The sequence below is a fragment of the Lytechinus pictus genome, chromosome 2, assembly GCF_037042905.1.
Source record: "Lytechinus pictus isolate F3 Inbred chromosome 2, Lp3.0, whole genome shotgun sequence".
Classification (NCBI taxonomy): Eukaryota; Metazoa; Echinodermata; class Echinoidea; order Temnopleuroida; family Toxopneustidae; genus Lytechinus; species Lytechinus pictus.
The window spans coordinates 16,716,792-16,739,501 of record NC_087246.1 but is presented as its reverse complement, the minus strand read 5'-3'; the positions used below and the strand labels follow the sequence as shown (position 1 = coordinate 16,739,501).

The following is a 22,710-nucleotide window of genomic DNA, read 5'->3' as shown; positions in this document are numbered from 1 at the left end:
CAGCTGGTTTCAAGGGTTTCATTCTCCTTTAAGACAAGGTGGAGTTAAATAAAGTGTGAGGAGAGGGGGAAGGGGAGGAGGGGGTGTGAAGAGGGAGTGAGTGATGTGGAGAGAGGAAGGGGAGGGAAAGAGAGGTGGGGGAGGAAGAGGAGTTAGAGAGGGAGAGAGAGGTGAAGAGAGGGAGAGAGAAGAGGAGTTAGAGAGGGAGAGAAAAGAGGGGGAGGGCATTGCCATTAATTGGTTTGATAAGAGAGGTAAAAGACTGGATGAGGAAAAAATCAACTTCACAGAATAGATATTCATTTTATTAATCAAAATAGTATCAAAATACATGTATATAATGATCAGTGGTCCAAGAATATTTCTAGCAGACAAACTGGGGGGGGGGGGGACCAGTTTTAAGCATGTTTGTCAAAAAAAATTCCAGCGCCACTGCTTTTGATACATCAGTATCCAGATAAAATAAACAATTCCCCCGAAAAAAACAATTGAATGGTAACCCAACAAACAGAATACAATACATTACAAACAATCTTCATTGCATTTCATATTGACTTGTGTACAATTTATATGTTCTAACAAAATGAGAACTTGCCAAATTCAAGAAATAAACAAACTTTATTGTAAAAGTTTGAATGGAAAGGAATATTCATCTGTTTTTACACCTTTTTGGAAGAGACATTAATACTTTTGAAAAAAAAAGGTTTTATTCCCTCAAAATCTACATACTTGGTTACAGGGGGAGGGGCACTCATATTGTTGTGCGCATGCATGACCCCTGTCTTCCAAAATAATAATTAAGTAAATAAAAAGATAAATAAATAGCATGAATAAAAAAAGGTAAAAAACAAATATATAAACAAAAGAGATAGATAAACAGCAATAACAAGTACTGGAAGTTAAAGCCTGCTTAAACCTTTCATAAAGGAATAATGTGTATCACCCAAATTTACAATTACATGTATACATTGTTTACAAGTGTAGCACAGGCCAATGAATCTTGATTTTGTTTTAACATTTATATTTCAAATTTAGCATTGTTTAGTATCTAGCACTTCTCTGACCAACGTTTTTTTTCCAAAAAAAATACAGAAAAGTGACACCTTCACATCATCGTATCGGGCAATTCCATAAAATAATCAACATTTTTTTGGAGGATGTCCGGGGATCATGTTTCTCCATTCTAACGTCACTTCATGAGCTGCTCTGGCCATAATGATTGAAGAGCATTGCAACCTTTTATATGAAATAGAAAACAGAGAATTTCAGGAAGACCCCATGCATATTTTACCGAAATGCCTTCCTGATAACAGTAAACTTTTTATTGCACAGTTGAATTTTACCTTCCAAAGCAAGAGCTAGGAAAAAAAAAACAGGTCAAGACAATAATAATAAAAAAACTCTTCCTGTACTACAGCACACATCAGCAAAACCATAAATAAACTCCTTTTCATCCTTATACATTTAAGTCAATACTAGCATCTAGAAGGATCTTGATGAAGCACTGTTTCTTTCAGACAATATCTTGACATTTCCTTTTTCTGAATGGGCATTGCCAGAAACCACTGATCAATTGCAAATCTGTTTGGTGTCCCTAGGTCAATCATATGTCTTGCAATTTATTCTCAATTTTGCGATAGATTGCTGATCAGCTTCTTCCAACATGGGGATCAAACTGATTTGCTACAGCAAAAATTGATTTGATTTCTCAATTGTAAATTACAACAGAAATTTGCAAATATTATCTTACAAAAAGCCTTGAGACTGCTTAGATTAGGAGGTGCATTAGCTCAGTCAGCAGAGCGCAGGTTTCGGATTCCGGTGACCTGAGTTCGACTCCCAATCGGGTTAAACTTTTACAACATTTAAACAATCAAAACAATGGGCTCTCCAAGTGCACTCTCTGTCGTTAATATGTATGGGTCGAGCCATCATCTGAATGTTGGCATTGGCTTTAGATTGGTTTCTACATAGATGCAATATACCATCTTGCTGTGCTCAATGTTCACCTCATTGCATTTTGAGAGTGAAGTCATTCTGCATCTGACCCTATACTCAACGAGGCCTAAAATAAGACAAACTCCCATACATAGCCAGAACTATGACCCCTATTCTCCTCAACACAACTGGAAGGTAGACTAATCTCAAACAGTTTAATAAGGTTTTCTCTCATTGGATGGTCTCTCAAATACACCCGACCTGGGTCACCTATCAAAATTCTACTCTTGTGTTTCCTGATCAACGAAATCAACCAATCAGCAACCAGGTTGGTGAAGTCTCTGTCGTAAAACATATCCCCAAGTAACACTAGATCCCATTGGCTGTTTTCTTGGCAAGGTTGATGTATTAAGTTCTCAACAGTTGTGTCCATTGTAATACCATTGAGGACAGCATTTAGTTTCATAGCTTGAATTGCAACTGAAAATAAAAAAGGAACAGAAAAATCCATAATATCAAAATTAGAGTGTGAAATTGAGATAATACCCATAAAAAATGTGAATTTATTGTATCACAAGTCTACCCCAAGAATAAGAAACTAGCATTTTATGTGAATTTTTAAAAATATGCATAAATTAATTTCACATTAATTAGCATAAAAAAATGTTCTAGTCAAAATTTCAAAATTCTGTGCAGAAGTTTGGTGAACCTCATGAAGCGCTACCAGAAGGAAGCAAAAAAATCAAAATCGGTCAACATTGAACAAATAAAGGAGAAGCATTTTTTGTTTATTATGAAAAATGCGCATAAACTAGCATATTTAATGAGTTTCAAAATTCTGTGTAGAAGTTTTGACTCCCCCACCTAATGCTATCATATAAAGCAAACAGAATTGAAATCAGACTTGAAATGACGAAGAAGCATTTTGAAAATTGTGGATGGACGACGGACGCCACGCCACAAGCTCATTGGGCCCTTTGAAATTGGATTTAAAATGGAAAAGTTATGACTTTTAAAAAGATTGCCTATCTTCACAAATCACATAACAGTGATGCATATCATGGGCTATGTACGAAAGATGTCATACATCTCATTATTCGTTTGTACTATTATGAGATATGGAATGCTTCAATTCATTTCACTATAAATGCAGATCTTGATTTAACTCCTCTAATTCAGTATGATTTGGAGGAGCCCTTATATCATCAAATCTTCCCAAATTGAAATAATATCATATCATCAGACACAAAGAATAGAGAGTGCGTGATATCATCAGTTCACTTGATTGTATACTGAAGAGGATAAAGTTTTACATCCTATTTTGATGAATTTTCCAGTGGTATGCTTAACTTTTTATCTCTACTTTTTCAAATCAACGTTTTGTTGGGATTGATTTGGTATTCAAGCATTAATTAACAGCATCAGTAGACTGTAATTATGATATAATTATAGTATATCCATTTTTGAGTCGCTTGTAGAGTATGCCTATTAAAAATGAATGAATTAATTTAGCTTGGGCTTATTACAGGCAAGCTAATAGGGTTAACAGAAACATGAATTCCAGTTGTAGTAAGGATTGCAACATCACTTAATGAAACAAATTAGTGGAAATAATTATATGGTCCATTTATATAGCGCAGCTACTATAAATTGCATTTACTCTACTGCGCTTGATACTTGGCATCATATTATTACCCCGGCTGTAGCTAAGCCGCCATGTAGGCGCTAAAGCATTCAAGGAATAAATCCTACCACGTACCCATTCACCTCACCTGGGTAGAGTGCAGCACAATGTGGATAAATTTCTTGCTAAAAGGAAAACATGCCATGACTGAGATTCAAACCCACATCCCTCTGAATGAAAGATGAGAGTCGTAACCACTAGACCATGACGCAAAATAAAGAAAATTGTGTGTTTGTGCTAGTAACACATTTATATGCTGATGATTCTGATAGAAAGTGAATAATTGCTATGAAATTGCCAAACAGCAAGGCTCTCTACCAGTTGATATGTGTCTCTTTCAAAGGTAGATTCAGTGCACATGCCTACATGAGTTTATTTGTGTTGGCAATTTTTAATGTACTCAGTTTAGAGCTAGTTCTATCTGGTGAGTTAAGCCAGGGGAGACCCCATAGTTGTGAAATAAATGGGCTAGATCAGCAGGAATGGTAACCCTACGGAACCTACAAGAGAAGATACACTGTAGACTTGAGGTTTCCAAGAGCAAGACTTTTAGTCTTCTGTGAAACATCCCTAGGCTGGGTGACTCACCAGGATCAATATCATTAGCAAGTACTCTACTAGCACCCCTCATAGATGCTGCTATGGCTGAAGCACCACACCCAGATCCTACATCTAATACAGATCTACCTTCAACCAACTCTGGATGATCCAGAATGAACCTGCAGGAAAAATTAAAGGAAGACATATAATCATGGGTGAGGAAAGGCTATTCCTATAATTCCAGCTCAGGGGAGGGTTTCATCAACATTTTCGTCTGACAAGTTGTCAGATCTGACAACTTTCCTTGATTTTGATTGACTAATAAGCACAGTTCCCATGGTAACTGTTGTATAAAACAGGACTTGTCAGATAAAACGTCTGACAAGTCCTTTCATGAAATGCTCCCGAGGGCTGAAATTAATGTCAGGCCATCAAAGGCAACTGTTACGGATGCCGTATTGATTGGCTTTGATGCCCCTCCCATTGGACATGGAAATACTGTAGTGCTCTATATATTTGTTTAAATTGTACTGCAATGTAGAAAACTGCACTATAGAAAGTCGCTTTGCCATAACATTTTAAGATTTACGACCTGCTAGCTATCAGATAGAAGATGACTAATCAGAGGGATCAGTTCAATTTTCAATGAAGAATAACTTTGACGCTGCTGTTTATTGTCCATATCTGATCTAGTATGACTACAACCCTCCTCCTCCTTTCCCTTTCTCTTCTTCCATTATTATATCCCGCCTCCTTCTTCCCCATCTCGCTAATCCTTCACCACCTTCATTCTTTCCTTCTTATTGGACCTTTTCTTCACTTTTTCAAAACTCCTGAAATCAGGGCTCACTAAAAACTCAAAATCAAGATTTTGAGGACACGTTTCACAGAATTGTTTGTAAGCACCTTGGAAACTTTTATTTTGATTGGCTGATCAGCCTTGTACCATAATCTTCATAATCTAGAATGAAACAGGCCCAAGGGCCTTCTCAATATGATATTTAAATAAGACCATGGCTACCATTAATTAAACACAGAATATTGAACAGCTTTTACCATTTTTTTTCTTCAGGCACAGATCCAGGGGGTGGCGGAAGGTGCAAGTGCATCCCATAGAATTTGAAAATGTAATGATGTGCCCCTTAGAATGCCTTCATTGTGCATCCCGTAAATTGGGCCCTGACCTTTTTTTTTTGCTTGTCCAGCTTTTTGGGAGATGAAATGTCCACCATCTTAGAGTGATGACCTTTTTTTTCGTTTGTCTAATATTTTGGACAAATTCGCACCCTGTAAAACTCTGGATCCGTGCTTGTTCTGGTCCATGGCATTATCATATTTATTGTTTAATTTTTTGTATGTTATGTAAGTTTTCTTTAACAAATTTTGCCCAGTTACATCTTTTTAATTGGATTTGTTTTATACATTATATAATTATATACATTTTTCTATAATATCATATTTTATAATCACATGAATGTAAATCAAATTCAATTTATCCATGGTACTGTGATATTTGACCAAGCAATAAAACCTATTCAGTCAATCAGTCAGTAGCCACACAGCAAACACCAAAGGCTCACCTTGTAAGAGCTTGTCCACCAGGCCAGTAGAAGGCCCAGAAAGGGTCATTAAATGGGCACTGGTCAGTGGTCTCATGCCACAAGGGGCATTCTCTTGTAATCAGGCTCAGTGCTATCTCTGGAGTCAGGTGATCTCTTGTGGCTTGTGTGTGCCGCATGATAAGGTCTGCTAAGCTTTTGTCGCTCTTGCTGCAGCCAGGGGGAGTTGTGGCTGGGATCCCATCTTCACTGTGCTTGGAACTTGAAAAACGAGCAGCACAACTCTTGTTTGTCTGTGTGAAGTAAGGTGGTGTTACAGGTGTGGAAGTGAACCCAAATAATCTGCCGAGCAAAAGAAACATACTCATGGTCAATAACGTGCATAATATTACCTCTGGAGATAGCAAGGGGAGACAAAAGAAGAAGAGAGAGAGAGAGAGAGCAAGAGAGAGGGAGAGTCAGAGATAAGTGAGAGAGAGTAAATTAGAGAGTCGATTGTCAATCTTAAACAATGTTTTTCATTGGACATATCTTGAAGGCACCTAAATGCAATATCTCATGAGCTATCAAATGTAGATCAGATATTTTCGGGCATTAATCAAGTATGAAAAAAGATGCTGATAATCACTAGAATGCATGATGTCAACTCTGGATAAAGTACATTGTAAGATCATGACCAATAACAAAGGGGAAGAAATAGCGCATCAGTGTAAAAAAAAAAATATGCGATGGAAGGAAATAAAAAAAAATTGAAAGAGAAAACACATTATCTTCCATAAAACTTCACTTGCCTTGCTCCAAATGAGTCTGCATATAGGTAACCTTTGAAGCTGAAGATGTTTCGCCGGTCCAATATACCACTCAGCTTTTGATTCTTATATGGTAATGAGAATGGGTTGCTCACAAACTTGGACAGTCTCCTCAGAAATGTCATTGTATCTGCATCTCTCATCAACTCTAACTGAAACTGGGTAAGGGTTGGACCAGGCAGCAGTCAGGATGGTAATATCAATCTAGCTACTTTCCTTTGACCCCCATGCTCCAAGCCACCAACAAGTTTTTCATCACTCTGCAATTGTTAACCAGCTGATAAAATAAAAGATAAGTTATCAAGGTTGGAACTCCTAAAAAAACCAAAATGGTGTCACAGCAAAGTTTGGTGTAAATCTCTTAACAATTTTTCAAATGCGTGATGCATTAAACAACTGAAATCTCATCAGTTTGGAATTTTACGCAACTACAACAAGCATGAATACACATGCAGCAAATTACTTTTAATCAAATGATGAAAATCATGTATTAAACTTAAAAATATATTTTAGATCAATGTTAGTATCATTTATAAATTATTACATGTAGATGTAAATCTGATGCAGTACTAGAAATTGTTTCACTTCTCAAATTTCATTAGCATTTATAGCTGAAAGACAAAAGCTCTCGACTATGTTCCTCAGTCTTATGTAAGAAATGCTAAACAATTTTGTTTGCATTTTATAATAAGATACCTAGAAAATTACTCCCTGTAGGAGTTCTACTAGCCCCAACAATCTATTTTTTTCAACAGAATTTTAAAATTAGATTAAAAAATTTCATAAGGATCATGTTTATACATTTTCATCACTCACCAGCCAAGTAATAGCTTGGGAAAAAATGTTCTTTCAAACTAGGTCTTACTGAGCTTCTCACTGCCGTTGCACAGGTCTAGAGTTTGTGACGGTAGTGTTAGGAGGGTTGTGATAACATAAGGTAGAACAAAGAAAAACTGGACGATTTTCTTGTTTTCCAAATTAAGCATTCGATATTCTTCACAATTAATACATGTCTGTACATATTAGGCTTATCTACAGCAGGGTTTCGATTTAGCTTTGGTTTGCATAGACAGCTGAAATATGCATATGTCTGTTTAGAGGAGTTTATGAACATATCTTTACTTTTTCAGGGGTTTCTCCTCCTACACAGACAGTTAGGGACCTAGATCTCATAGGCTCAATAATCATTGATTATCAATCCAAACAAAATGAATTTTCTTTTATCTTTAATGATTCTTATTCTTGTAAAATTGAAGAAAGTGTGTTGAACTGATGCTGAAGAAACAGACTAAAGGTTCAAACTTATGGTTTATGATCGGCATTGAATTGACTTTAATGTTAGGATCTTTACTTATTCAGCTCAGTTCACATATTCTTCTTCTTCCGTTGAGTAGGCCTACAGTCCTCTTTATAGAGTATAGTCGTACTTGACCGAGGCCGCAATCACAAAAACCATGATATTTGGTACAGTTGAACAAAACTAAACTATATAGTCTATAGTGCAAGTAAAAAGATATTAGGCCTACTCAGTTCCAATTCAATTTTTGTTACTAAGTTTATATTTAACATTATTGTGATTGACATTTATATTCTATATAAATTTTCACCAGCATCTCTATTTTCCCTTTCCCAAATTTAAATTATTTTGTTAAACATCCCCACACATCAAACTACTCTGGCACTCACCTCATCAATCATCATCAATCATGTCAATCAGCACTCATTCCACTCATTCAATGAACAAGGCCAGGTCAATCAGAATTATTGCCACCTTCATCATGACCTTGCCCTTGGTTCCTTCATTCTGATACTGGACAATCTTAGAATACGAAATATGTAGATTATGTCTATTTTGCAAAGAGCTTTATTGTGGCAAAGAAGCCTTTTGTTTTAATAAATTTTAGTGTTAACTTATTTCTGCTCCAGCAGCTAGCACTTTAGCACTAGCAGGATTCACGGTGCTGGCCGCAATAGTGTGAGTGGGGCGAACCCTACGCAAGAGCTTCGGGTTAGTGACGGGAACTCTTTCCGTGGAATCAACTACCTTTGTGAGAACAAAATTTCACACAATTTTACAGCTTTTTGAAAATGTCATTCACATACCAAATTAAGTACTAATACTTTCGGCATTCACAACTGTTTTACATAAACAGATACTCACTCATTTTCCCCACTCGTAGAGCTTCTTAACCACACAACTTACAGCTGCAGCAACACACACCAATTGGAGTATGGTATGCCAAAACCAGACGAAGAATAATTGAATTAAAGTAACAATTTCTGCAGGTCGATCATGTCGCCTAATCAGTGGCGTAGCAACGGGGGGCCTGGGGGGCACGTGCCCCCCTGAGATTTGGTGTGCCCCCCCCCAGGTGCCCCCCTGAAAAAAATTGGCAGAGCAAAAAAAAAAAAGGGAGAAAGAAGAAAAGAAAAAAGGAAAAGAAGAAGAAAGACAGAAGAAAAAAAGAAGAGGAGGAAGACGAGTGAATGAAATGATGTGAAGGGAAGACTTGCAAAAAAAAAAAAATTCATGTTACTATATAAAACTTTTGCTTGCGCTTCGCGCCAGAATTGCCTCATGAGATTCATATCTTGCTCAATAGGCTGATATGGAGCAAGTTTTGAAGTCAATATACAAAATATATTTTAGCTCGGACATCGAGCTTAATTTCATCAATTTTTTTTCATTAACAAATTTAAGTGCTCTAGCTGTAAAATCTCCCTTTTATAGTCTACATATCAGCATTTTCAAGCTCACGCTGCGTGGTCAAATTGTTTGATTTGCCAAGGTCCTATTGTCTACGTATATTCCATAATGTTCCATTAAACAAATGTATTCAGACTGCCCAGATTCTAGGTCTAAATCTAAACATGCGCGATAGCCTGCATGTTCTTTATATTAAATGTACTTAAATTATCCAGTTTCACATCAGAATATCAATAATTGTCTGCTCACGCTTCACGGTCGCATTATTAATAATACCCAATTAAATATATCCTTTTTATGATTTACAAAATATGAATAGAGTGTCCGGCTTTTAGGTCTAAAATCTCAATTTTCTTCCTCTCGCGCGCTTCGCGCTCGCATCAATTTTTTAGTTACATACCTATCCCATTTATTAATACAACAAGTGCTTAGAATGACAATTTTTTAAGTCGGAATGTCAAAAAAATTTGCTCGCGCTTCGCGCTCGCATTATTGAAACATATACCGTCTTCTTGGGTAACTGTAAGCAGTCCTTAACAGGTCTCTTTTCGATAATGCTATACAGTTAATAAAAATTTCTGCTCGCGCTTGGCGTTCGCAGTAACCATCTAGTTACATACGAATCTTGTTCAGGATCACACATAACATTGCCCAGAATATTAAATTTTCAGGACAAAATACATGAAAGTAACCCCCCAAAAAAAATCGCTCGCGCTTCGCGCTCGCACTTTTTATAAGGCTTATGAGATTATTTCATGTTTATGTTGTTTTATAAGAATAAAACTAAGAAGTGACTGATCGGGGGAAATATAGGTGAAGATAATTTCGGGCCCCGTCCCCTATTGGCGAAAGTCGGATCCGCCCTTGTGACACATATACACACACAACGGAAAAAATGGTGCCCCCCTGAAAAAGCAAGGACCCCCCAGTGCCCCCCAGGAAAAAAATCCTAGCTATACGCCACTGCGCCTAATCGGAAATAGGAGTTCTCTAAGCTGAGCCTACCATAGACATGAATTGCCCTAATTAGAATAAATACAGATCGACTTTGAACGGTTTACTTTCAAGAATAGACGATCCGTGTGAGAAAGGAAAACATAACTATAAATACAAAGTGTTTTGGGCTTCAGGCCTATATCATTTTGCCAAAGTATTTTTTATACATAAAAGATATTAGTGGATCCACAGACAAGAATCCCATAATCCGGGCCCATAATTCAAGTACCGAGGCAAAATTAATGAGTAAAGCATGATAGCTAGATGATGTTGACGGAATGCAACATTTCAACCTATTATAGGCCTACCTATGATTTCGAATGAATGTACAAAAAATGTACAATGAGTGTGCTCATGGGGCTCATGATCGATGATTTTGGCATTTCCTTTCAAGTTCCATTTTCGTTTTGCCTGTATTTTTTAGCAGATGAATTACAAATCATATCTGATTTCGCTGTGAAGAAATACAGAAGACAAAGTGATGACATGACCACATCAGCTCACTCATAAAATCATGCAGAATTTATGATAAAAATCATGTGCACACTGAAATGACATTTAGAAATGCTATAAATCTTTATATTCATCAGATTTTCAATGCAAAGTCAATTGTCATGATTGTATGTCTTGTTCATTCTAAACTGTATACAGGCTGGATTACCCACTTGAAGCAGTAGTGGAGTGGCACCTGAAACTGTGTCCATTCCTCTCTAAAGGGATTATAATATGGGCACCTTTATTGTCTCAGTGCTCATTAGGGGTCATTTGGGGCATGGGCTAACTAAAAGTTAACCTTAAACTATTCAATTTTATCGCATAGTAAGTTTTTGACCACTTTCATAGTTTAATTGACCAGATATTGTTTTTATTATTTTAATCAACCTCCTCTCCCATCAATAAGCAACATCAGACACATTCAGCAAACAGAAAAAAGAACTGCGAAAATATTCATAATTCATATGAAGCTATTCCAATAACAGAAGGCATTTTATTAGAAAAGTCAATAAAGTAAATACACTCTTATCCATAAAGAAATTTAGAAATCATTTAAAAAATAATCTAAATATCTTACGCGATTTTTATGGTAGTTTTTACTTTAATAAAAGGGTACTCGAGGCTGAAAATTATTCGATTTGAACAGAATTAAGAACAAACTTAGACAAAAGAGACAATAATAAAAATATCATCAAAATTCGACGAGGAATAACAAAGTTTAATGGTAATTTAAAGTTTTGCTCTATTTTAATGAAATAGCTGTTGCAATTCCTCATGAATTTGCAATGAGCAAGGTGATGATGTCATCTCCCCACTTATACTTTTATGATTTTATATTTTCATACCAAAAAAAAGTATTCAAATTTCGTCCTTCAAGAATTCAAAAATAATGTTTTGTAATGATTTACGGTGTGATCGAGATTATTGTTGCAGTAACCAAATGAGGGAGATGTGGTTGTTACACACAATCATATATTTGTATGATTTTTTTTGGTAATAACATAAGAAAAAAGGGAAAGCGGGGGCAGTGACACTATCACGCCTATTGTGTCATGACGTCATGCATATTCTCACAAAATATTGCATTACTTTAAAATTTAAGAACTTCATTATTTATTCCAGATTTTGATTGATTTATTTTGTATTTTTCATTAAATTTATTTATCTATCATTTTCAGCTTGGAGCACCCCTTTACAATCACGTCACTCTGTAAATATTATATAACTTGATTCATATTGAAATAAAATAAGAAATGCGCCATCATGTACAAAATATAACCTCTCTAATTTCTCTGTTGCGTAAAAAGAAATACTATACATATTTTTTTGTATCCTTTGGGCATGCAGAATTTACCGGCAAAAGCACTCTCAGCATAAATACGAGTGCTGTTTGAGTGAAGGGGTAAATAATAAATTGTACCAAAAGGTCTAGATCTAGTGCACGATCACTAAATTGCCTTAATTCTATCAAATGTCAAGAACTCTAAAATTGAAGTTTCTAGTCGTAGAATAGAGTTATTTCTAGCTGGTGCTTTCATAGCTATACTATAATCAAATAAAAAACTATTTTTTGGGGAAAAATAATTATGCCAGAATACTTATTGGAATATGTGACAATATATGATGAATATTCAAATAAATTCAGTTCAATCCATGTCGGACTAATAATAAGGCTAAGATGTATTGTGTCATTTTCTTTGCTGTGTTGTAATTCACGAAAATTTACGAATAAAAAAGGGCTGATTGTATTTGTACGGTCACATTACCTTTCTTCCTATTTTAATTACAAATCTTGATGGGAAATCTTGATCGGTATTCATAGGGGAGAGAGTCATCTGGTTCAGGACTTTCTATACATTACGTAAAATATAGTAGGCCTATACACGTGGCCATAAAAGACCATGCTTCATTTCGCCCTAAAATGCATGAGAAAGTAAATTAAAATTTTATTTAATTTGCTCGAATAACACTGTTCATGTCGATAAAAAAAAAATTTATATGAATTTATACCAATATAGGTGAAATTAACAAAATGAAAACGGGCGGATAGCCCTAACCAGCAGCATCAATCATGGTGCTGCTGGTTGTCTATAACCGAGAGGTCACTCCTGGGTTACTGCAATATACAATAATCTATACAATTTCATATTTAGAAACCAAGGCTTATATGCTTAAAAATATTCTACAAGTTTAATCCATTTAAAAACGATGATAAAAAATTACGTCACGTGATTATAAGAAGGCACCTTGCACTAATCATGGAGCTATAGCTTTATGCACTAATGTTGCACTATGTAGAAAGTGTGAATGTTGCTGAATACATGCAGTTACACCAACCGTAGCTTTGGTCAGTTTCACATCGATGACCTCTGGCTATAATCAACGGCTATTGTCGCCGATAAAATTATAGACCATTGTTTTGATAATAATTATTCTTAAACTTTTTTGTACACCAATGTGTAAAAAACCCCACAAAAACAAGGATCCATGGAATTTGCAAGGCGGAGATTTCTAGCTGGATGGAAAATATGCCCATTATCATGATTATCACGTATGAAACATTATACTGCACTGTACATCAAATCCCACATCCTAAGCCTATAGCCCTAAACATGCTAAACATCAGTCCTCGAGTCAGGTGTAATTGCAGCAAGATCACATCACCGCACTCTTTTAGCAGAATTAAGGGTCTGCATAATATTGAATAATAAAAAAATATAACCATTTAAATTTGAGTATAGATGTGGGGCAAAATAGCTACAATCCATAAACAATCATGTTAAAAGGTAATGTGTATAGTATGGGTTAAACAAAAAGAAAATAAATACAAAGGCTATGTCAGACATTGCTTGCAACGATAGCAGACGAAAGGTTGGATTTTCAAGCGAATAAGATCACTTGGACTTCGGCTAAAATATAAGTCGTTACCATCTAACATGATTTGTTTTAACTGTCTTGTCTATAGATAATTATTTGATTTATTGCTAAATTTTTATATTGCTGAATGTGGAACTTGTCAAAGATTGTCAGTCCTTCGGAACAGCTGCTTGGGTATAACCATCCTGATCTTGGTTTGTTTAGCTCTATTGTGTCTATTATCATCTAAACAGGAACATCAGCAGAGACAGGAGCAGGCATTGGTGTGGCCGATGCCTGTGTAGGTCCAGGGGTGGTGGTGAGAGTAGTGAGCTGCTGCATTCCAGCAGTTGCTCCTGCAAGAGTCTTCTGTTGGCTGCACACGAACACGACAGCTACAATGGCAGCGATGGTGATGAGAAACAGAGCCACTCCGACGAATGCCATAGTACCGATCAGTCGTCTAGATGTAGTCCCTGATGACGTGTAACCTACAAATTAAAGGTGACGAAAATACATTCTGAAGGTTAGATCTCACAATAAACTCCCGTCCATCCGTCGATCCTTCATTGCTCTGCAAGTAGAATCAGGACAACTTAGATATCAAGAAAACAGAATAATGACAAAAAATATAAAAGTGAAGTCAAACCAAATTAGGATGTCATGGAGGTAAATAATTATGTCTGTCAATCTTTCATTATGAAAAAGGGAAATAATGATTAGCATTAAGGTAGAGTGGGACCAAAAAAATGTATGGTATGATAGTTTACAATATTTTTACAAAAAACAGGAAGAAATGATATTATTTTCTTGGTAGGCTATGTTAAATCCTGAAAATGAAATTGATCTTGGATTTGCAATTTACCAGACTATATCTGGCGGAGTGTTGCAATTAAATCCAGACCAAGGACATTAATAAAAAAGAATGGCAAGTCACAAATGAGCGGATAAGACATATGGTCCAAAATCACATTGATTTGGTCATGTTGGTCATCGACTTTTAAACTCATATGATAAAATAAATATTAGGATTAAGATCATGCATCTAAAATGTTAATGAGTGGTAGACAAACTAATGTTCCAAATATCGGGCATTTCCATGAATTTTCACGTTATACACATCCATGGGCGTCAGCGCAAGGGATTATCTTTTGTTCATAGGGGGGACATCTATTGTTGCATCCCCCCTAAACACAAAAGATAATCTCCTGCGCTGACGGCCATGTACGCATCTGATATTCCTCTTGAAACATGTGTGAAAATTAATAAGCTGAATGTCAAAATATCGATAAATGGTACATCCACTCAGCAGGGGCCGCGGAACGGTTTTCAAAGTGGGGGGGCTGAGCCAAAAGTGGGGGGGGGGGGGGCTGACCATGCTAAAAATCACAATCATATGGTCATTTTTACGTTTTTGTACACGGTTTTGGAAAAAGTGGGGGGGGGGGGGGGGGGGCTGAAGCCCCCCCAGCCCCCCCCGGTTCCGCGGCCCCTGCACTGTTCAATACTTAGATCGAATTGGTCTACCCAGAGTGACAACCACAACACGTCACCCATGCAGAATATTCACCCATAAATAGTATAGGACTGAAAAACATGGCTTACCACATCTTACTCCCGCATCATTATAATGATTACATAAGTAAATCCCAGAAGATAGAATACAATCATCCAAGGTATACTCCCATCCAAAGCACTGGGCTTGTTGAATCGGTCCTGACCCTTCGCCATAGGAACCGGTTGATATCTCGACGTCTTCAGTATCATAGCCAAGCTGTCGACAAACAACCTCTGCTGAGTTCTGTGTCCAGGTATCACCACATATGGTGTTCCATCGGCCATTGTACCAGATCTCGATCCTCCCTTCGTTGGAAGACGGTCCGTCTACAAGCCGAATATTGTAGATCCCAATACTGTCCGTGGGGGTAATTGTCGTTGTGGAACTTCCATACCCTGTAATGTGAGAAAAACGAAAGGAGAACTATTAATTGCTACTCCAATAGAAGAGCGTTACATGGGTGACAAAACTTGACAGTCTTGTTTGATACGACATCTAGATATCAATTTCTAATATTGTTTTACCTTGAAAACAAGGGATGGAAAACACAATGATAGAATAATAATAATAACAACAATAAATAATGAATAATAATAATGATAATAATAATGATGATGATGATAATAATAATAATAATAATAATAATCATCATCATCATCACAATTATTATTATCACCATCCACTTTCGGCAGGAGCAAAACATGTAGCAGAACGTAATGTGGATGGGGCTCGAGTTGCATCCATCAAACCATGCACTCCAAACCTAAGAAGAAGACTCCTGAATGGAAGAAAGGCTACAATCTAGGATAGCAGAACGAGAAAAAAACAGCAACAACAACAGAAACGTGGCCTAACTCGGGGAAGTAGATAAAGGAAACACCATGACCCAATTGTCAAAAGACTTCAAAAATAACATCGCGTTTACGCTATAATCGTACAAGTACTTGAAGAATAACTGCATGTTATAGGAGCCCGCAAATTGAAGTTTAATGATCTCAAGCGGCGTGTAAAGAGATACACAATCTCAAGAGGCAGACAAACTCTTCCATGGAATCAGGAAGGAATTCTTTAATGAGATGGAATCAAAGATAACTGAAGCGAAAGGTGTTTCATCGGCAGATGACAGGAAAACCACTGGAAAGAACTTTGGGATCATTTACGAAGAAGCTCACTGGATTCAGCAGGAAACTGACAATCCGCCAGCTCAGCAGGTATTCGACCGACCTGCGCACATTAGGAAATATTCACACCACGACGCATAACGAATTTAGAACACAGCAAATTCATTAAAAATGCAAGTCAAATTACAATGACAAGCTGGGAGGTCTTTGTCAAAACTTGTTGAATCGGAACAGCAGTTCCGTTCTACCTTTCGGAGCTGATGAAAATTTTCCAATGTGTCGTTTGTCCAGAGTCCAGGACGAAACTGCTGTTTCTATTCACCAATCCTCAACAAAGACTTCATGGTCAATGAGGGCATTGGACAATGCATTCTCTATGTTCCCGAAAGCGTTCTGCATCCCGGTTGCGAAAACTCCCTTTTCAAAGCTAAGGTTATATTAAAAAAAAAATACTTTTTAGGGGACTTTGACTGGTTGCCATTAAGGAGAAGAAAAGTCGGGGCCTTTCTTTATATATTGTAAATTATGGAAAGGGCTCCACGCGCTTGATCGGGGCTATGATAAATCATTGGTAAGATGGGCATTTACAAATGATCTTCTTGATATTCTTTTGCTCATCATTATTATTATCATCATTATCAAAATTACGAACCTGTTACTTTTACCCGGAGACAGTTCCCAGCTTCCCATTTATAAGCCTACATACATGAGACCGGGGGGGGGGGGGGGGCTCTTTTTGCCCCTCCAATTGAATGAACAGAATGTATTAAAGTTACCGCAGTCTACACCTACATCCTGGCTATGGTCACAGTAATTCACTCCCGGATACAGAGTGCAGGAATTAAGGCTATACTCCCATCCATCACAATAAATTTCTAGAATCGGTCCTGATCCTCTGCCGTAATAGGAATATTTCCTTGCTACAACATTATCGGTGTAAAAGCCAAGTTGGCGACAGACAACCCGCGCTTCTTCGTTACCCCAGCCGCTACCACAGATAGTGTTCCATTGGCCATTGTAGAAAATCTCTACTCTTCCCTCACGATGAGAATATCCACTCACAAGCCGTAGGCTTGAGATGGTCAGTGATGTCGTTGGAGGTGACCATTGCCATGGGTATATGGTCGATGTAGGTATGGTGGATAGTATGGATGGTTCTGTGAAATTGCATGGATATCGATGGAATATAATATTAGAGAATTTATAATTCTCAATCTATCAATCTATTGTTGAATTTTCCTTTCCTCACTAATTATCATCCATTATCTTGACAATGTGTTCCTTATTCAGTTTGGTTGGGATACGTGATGAATATAAAGTTCATCTACCAGTCTACTTGTACATCACCCCGATGTGAATATCTGTTTGTATGTGGCACAAGTCTTGATTTCATAATCTATCTTGATATTGTAACATACTTTTTTGACGTATAGCTGTAGTTATACTTTTCATACGTGTACTTAATTTGCTTTTCACATCGTTATCATCGTTATTGGAAATAAGCCATCTCTGCTTTCATTGACATTCCTGTTCAGTTAGGTAGAACATCTGATACTCCCAAACTTTTACATCATACCCAGTAGGGAAGGTGTCAAGGTGGGGTGTCACAGGGACCCATCACTTTTTCTCAAAATGTTTCTGACAGTCATAAGAAACAAAAGGAGAAAAAAGGTCAGCACGCCAATCACAATTACCTCTTCTTGACATTATAGGGGACAAATCTATTTTTCTTATTTGCGTGCGGACTGAACGATTGACGATTAGAAGATTTTATAACATTGTGCGTTATCATTATTTATAACTATTTATGGGCATCTTCGTGTACATTTTTGAATTGTTGGGCATCTTGCTAACTATAATAGTATGTCAACAATAATCGGCAGCTAGTTTCATTAGATCGGTTGCTGTCTAAAACATCCTGAACTTAGATTTCTTGAGCTATAGTGTAGCGAACAAGAAAAAAAGAAAATTCAATTGTCATTATGGACTGATATTAGAAAAATTGAACCCATTCTACGAAATACAAGACGTCCAACAACATTATTGGGGGTTGACGCGTGCCCTATCCCACTAAGACTGATGGACCATGCATACATACTTTGAAAAAAATATATATACTAACCACAGTCTACTCCTGCAGCGGAACAGTACGTTGGGCTAATCAAAGGTGAAATCACACAATCAGTCAGATCAAGAGAACCCACATCAGTGCAAAATATATATAGATATGAATTTATCCCGGAGGTTCCGTAGTCAAAATCTCCATTTCTCAACTGCACATTACTTGTATCATAGCCCAGTTGTCGGCACACAACCTCGGCTTCATCAAGATTGAAATAGTAATCGCAGACCTTGTTCCATTGACTGTTGTAGTAAACTTCTATCCGACCGCTGCTAGCTCCAAATCCATCCTCCAGGCGGACAGAGCCATCGCTTTCTGAAGATTTAAAATGAAAATTGGTGGTCATAATCGGTATTATCATATATAATCCTATTTTTTTTCTATTATTCATTTACTACAGAGGATATGTTATGAATTTTAGTATACCACTTTGATATGATTACTTAATTGAGAACAATGTTATGTTCTCATTCACATGCTCAAAATGCGTACACGCGATGCCGTCTATATTTATTACTGTTTTGCTTGAAACTGAAATCAAGCATGATATTAGATAATTATGTAGGCATACCCTTCTAATAAAATAGATTACATGTGAAAGCACAAATTGAAATGTTCATAATAGAAGGAGATTCCCTTTCAAGTGACACTGAAGCGGCATCGAAATACACAATTTCTAAATATATATGGTTTTTGTCATTATTTTTATACCTAATTTGCTAAAACCAATCATCTGTGAAAATATTGATACATTGGAAGTGAACATCATTCACATGCGATCACTTTGTAGGTTTCTAAATGAACGCACGTTAAATTATATATGAAAACTGTTTAGAGAGAGCCAAAGAACCCCAAGGAAATAGGTTTTATTATGCCCTACTAAATCAGTTATAGGTAACATATAGTACCCTGTAATATAGAGTATATTTCATCTGTTCTAATGTAATAACATATTTAAAGATAAGAAATAATCAAATTTTGATTACTGACTCTTCAATTTACATGATTTCATTTACTGTTGTAGACAGAATTATGAACATAGACACAATGAACTAAATGATATCCTGCGACGACTTCATATTACGAGTGGTATAATATAATTATAATTCCAGAAAATTATATTACTAGTTGGGACTACAATTAAAGAGAACAGATTACACAAATTTATTTTTGAATGAAATTGGCATCGATGTGAGTATACTTACGGCTGTAAACACAATTTATCCAGAAAAACACCAGAATGGGTCGGCACAGGAGCCAGTGTTGTCGCAACAACCCAAAAGACGCCATTTTGATGGAGTGAATACTAATAATGGCACACAAACGTTGACATCAAATTATGGTTACTTAGTAAATGAAATGATACACGGGTGTATTGCGGTTCATCGCCGCATGCACTTCGTATAAACCAGGAATGTTAGGATGATTGTATTCTACCACTAGAGCGTTTCAATGCTAACTAACAAAAATAAAGGACACAATAAACTCAAGTTCGTGCGTCATAAAATTATACCCCAGTCACACAAAATAATTATGGAAATGGCATGAATGGCGGTCGTAATGAAAATGGAGTTTATTCCCATTATAACATTCCAATTGTTTGAATTCCGAGATGCCCGTCTTCAAGCTTTTGCTTTTTAGGATGTTCGACTGGCTTATTTTTTAGGCCCAGCTGAAAATGTTTCTTTTTCATAAAGTGATCTGCAGAGATACATAATAAGGAATGTTTGCAGTGACCAATGAAAAGGTTACATGTCTAACCAATCAAATAATGCGATAATAATAGTGAAAGCTGAAAATATTTCATTGATTGCTTGATCATTTATTCCATTCTAATAAAAATATTCATACAATTATTACAAAAAATTGCATGTATATACAAAATACAAATATTAAAATGTAAGCAATAATGTACAATATTAATTTTACAATAGATTTGGTGTCAACATGGATAATAGGCAAAACCCTATATAGCTCTTAGAATTGAATATCCATAAAATTTTAGCAATTTTATTCATAGGGTAGTAGTGATGTTTTGGGTTGTTGCCATCGTTTCATCGGTAGTAGTGTCAGTATGTAAATGCTGCAGTTGTATGGGTACAGGAGTGGGTCTGCGTCTGCAGCTACAGCAATCGGGGCAAGTATCGTGAGAAGAAAAAGAGAGGCTCCAATCAAAGACATCACTAAAGACTAAAGTTGCTCCCGATGCCGTGGAGACTGTTGGTTTAAAATATACAATGATATAGATACAAACTGATATTTTGACCAGTGCTGTATATTCGGTCTGAATGGGAAGTTTCCATAACGTATGCGCAGACGTTTTCTGGAACCTAGAAAATCTTTTGTCAAAAGTCTTCGTGACAAAGCAGTCTTTATCGATAGTCGGTGAATAAAAAACAGCAGTTTCGCCCAGTGCTGTATATTCGGTCTGCATAGGGAGTTTTCGCAACACCACGCAGACGCTTTCTGGAACGCAGATAATCTATTGGGCGATTCCATGCTAAAAAATAAGCTATTTTCGCAACATTTTTCAAGCTATTGTCCAAACAAACAAAGAACTACAATTTGTTTTGTGGTAATATTAGAGTACTACTGGGTAGACATATGAAAAATTGACAGCCAAAAAAAATATGCTGTCCATGGGTGAATTAGAGGTAAATATGTTGCGTGTCGTACGGACATTTCTGAGTCCCGTACGACACACAACATTTTCGCCCGTAATTCAGCCATAATCAAATATTTTTTTATGTAAATCAGTTTTTCACATGACTACCCACAATAACTTTATTGACCAACAATAATTTTTCATTGCTCAAGCAATCAGCTAAGAGACTAGAAATTGTTGACGAAATGTCCCGTACGACACGTATGGAATCGCCCTTTTTCCAAAAAGCCCTTCATGACAAAGAAGTCTTTTTCGAAAATCGATTAATCAAAACAGCAGTTTTATCAGTGACTCTGGACAAACGACATAGTTGCCATTTTGCGTGAGCTCCGAATCTTAGAACGATCTGCTGTCTCGGCTCACATATTTTCGACAAAGACCTCATAGCTGTTTATTGTGATTTGACTGCCATTTTCAGACCATTTACTATGTTCTAGAACTCGTCCCTGTTGCAATTGCGAAAGCTTCCTGATAATGGGGCGGGGAGGGGTGTTAGTAGTATATGGTAAGCTACTATTGGGGCTTCCAAAAGTCAAGAGCTATTTAGAAAAAATTGGGTTTGTATATCAAGTAAAATTTACTACTGTTTCAATGTCAGTTTACATAGTAAGCATATTCCAAAATGTTTTTTGGGTCGAATTTTATTTTTGATCGAAAAACTTTGTTACCCCATTCGTTTTTACAAACAGGTCCATGTATTTACATCCTCCAAAACTAGATAACCATATACGATTGATAAATATTAAAAACTTAAACTTAATCCCCAACATCTTCATAATTTTGACACACAAAACTCCCAGACGTGAGAGAACATGAGTACAAAATATAGCCTCTATCCCAGAGCAATAAGCTTGTCCTGTTCCTGACCCATACCCGGATGCTGTCGTTGGTATTGCATTTCTGACGTCATAACCCAGCTGACGACATACGACTTGTGCCTCTTCAGTCCAATGATCATCACAAAATGTATTCCACTGGCTATTATACCAGAGCTCTACTCGACCCTCTCTTGAAGTTGGCCCAGTCAGCAGACGAATACTATAATCAGTATAATCACATGAAAAATAGAGGCAAATTGCATTGATATACTCCTACTACTGGTGGTACTATTACTACTACTACTACTACTACTACTACTACTACTTCTACTATACCGACTACTACTACTACTACTACTACTACTTCTACTACCGACTACTACTACTTCTACTATACCGACTACTACTACTACTACTTCTACTTATACTACTAATACTAATACTACTACAATTACTACTTATCATTACTAGCAGAATTATCCGTTGGTAATGTACCATGAAGATGAACCATGAAGGTTTGGCATTGTGCGATGGATGTTTGTTTTAGAATTTAGACTAGAGTAAGCCGAACCGACCTTTCGTTGAATGTAAAATATTGTCAGTTAATCACTTTGCCCAGACAATTCTACTCTATTTAGCTAGATATAGTAATTTTCAGCCAGGAGTATCCCTTTTAGGGAAACAAGATGAAGATTAACATGAAATTAAACATATTCCGTGCATTCAAAATATATTCTGTCTCCAACTTAACAGTTAGAAAAGATAATACCGAAATCGAAAGTGTTCACATCATAAATATTTTTGGTTGTAAAAAACGACGAAAGACTCAATGGCAAAGAACA

General features: G+C 36.6%; 1 protein-coding gene and 1 pseudogene across 2 annotated transcripts; both read right to left on the bottom strand.

Moving 5' to 3' along the window:
- Nucleotides 1-272: 272 nt before the first annotated feature.
- LOC129274708 (electron transfer flavoprotein beta subunit lysine methyltransferase-like) lies at nucleotides 273-8,839 on the bottom strand. 2 transcript variants are annotated; one of them, XM_054911469.2, is made up of 5 exons: nucleotides 8,692-8,839; nucleotides 6,513-6,807; nucleotides 5,743-6,063; nucleotides 4,211-4,341; nucleotides 273-2,418 (listed from the first exon to the last, which is right to left on the bottom strand). In XM_054911469.2, exons 2-5 carry the CDS (start codon nucleotides 6,671-6,673, stop codon nucleotides 2,066-2,068), a joined length of 966 nt encoding a protein of 321 aa, XP_054767444.2. In that variant the 5' UTR covers nucleotides 6,674-6,807; nucleotides 8,692-8,839; the 3' UTR covers nucleotides 273-2,065. The 2 variants fall into 2 exon arrangements, with proteins under 2 accessions (XP_054767444.2, XP_063967371.1); XM_064111301.1 differs by having other exon boundaries at nucleotides 4,127-4,341; nucleotides 8,692-8,781.
- Nucleotides 8,840-10,949: 2,110 nt separating this feature from the next.
- The window catches only part of LOC129284208 (deleted in malignant brain tumors 1 protein-like), a 37,191-nt pseudogene continuing 25,430 nt past the window's right edge, over nucleotides 10,950-22,710 (bottom strand).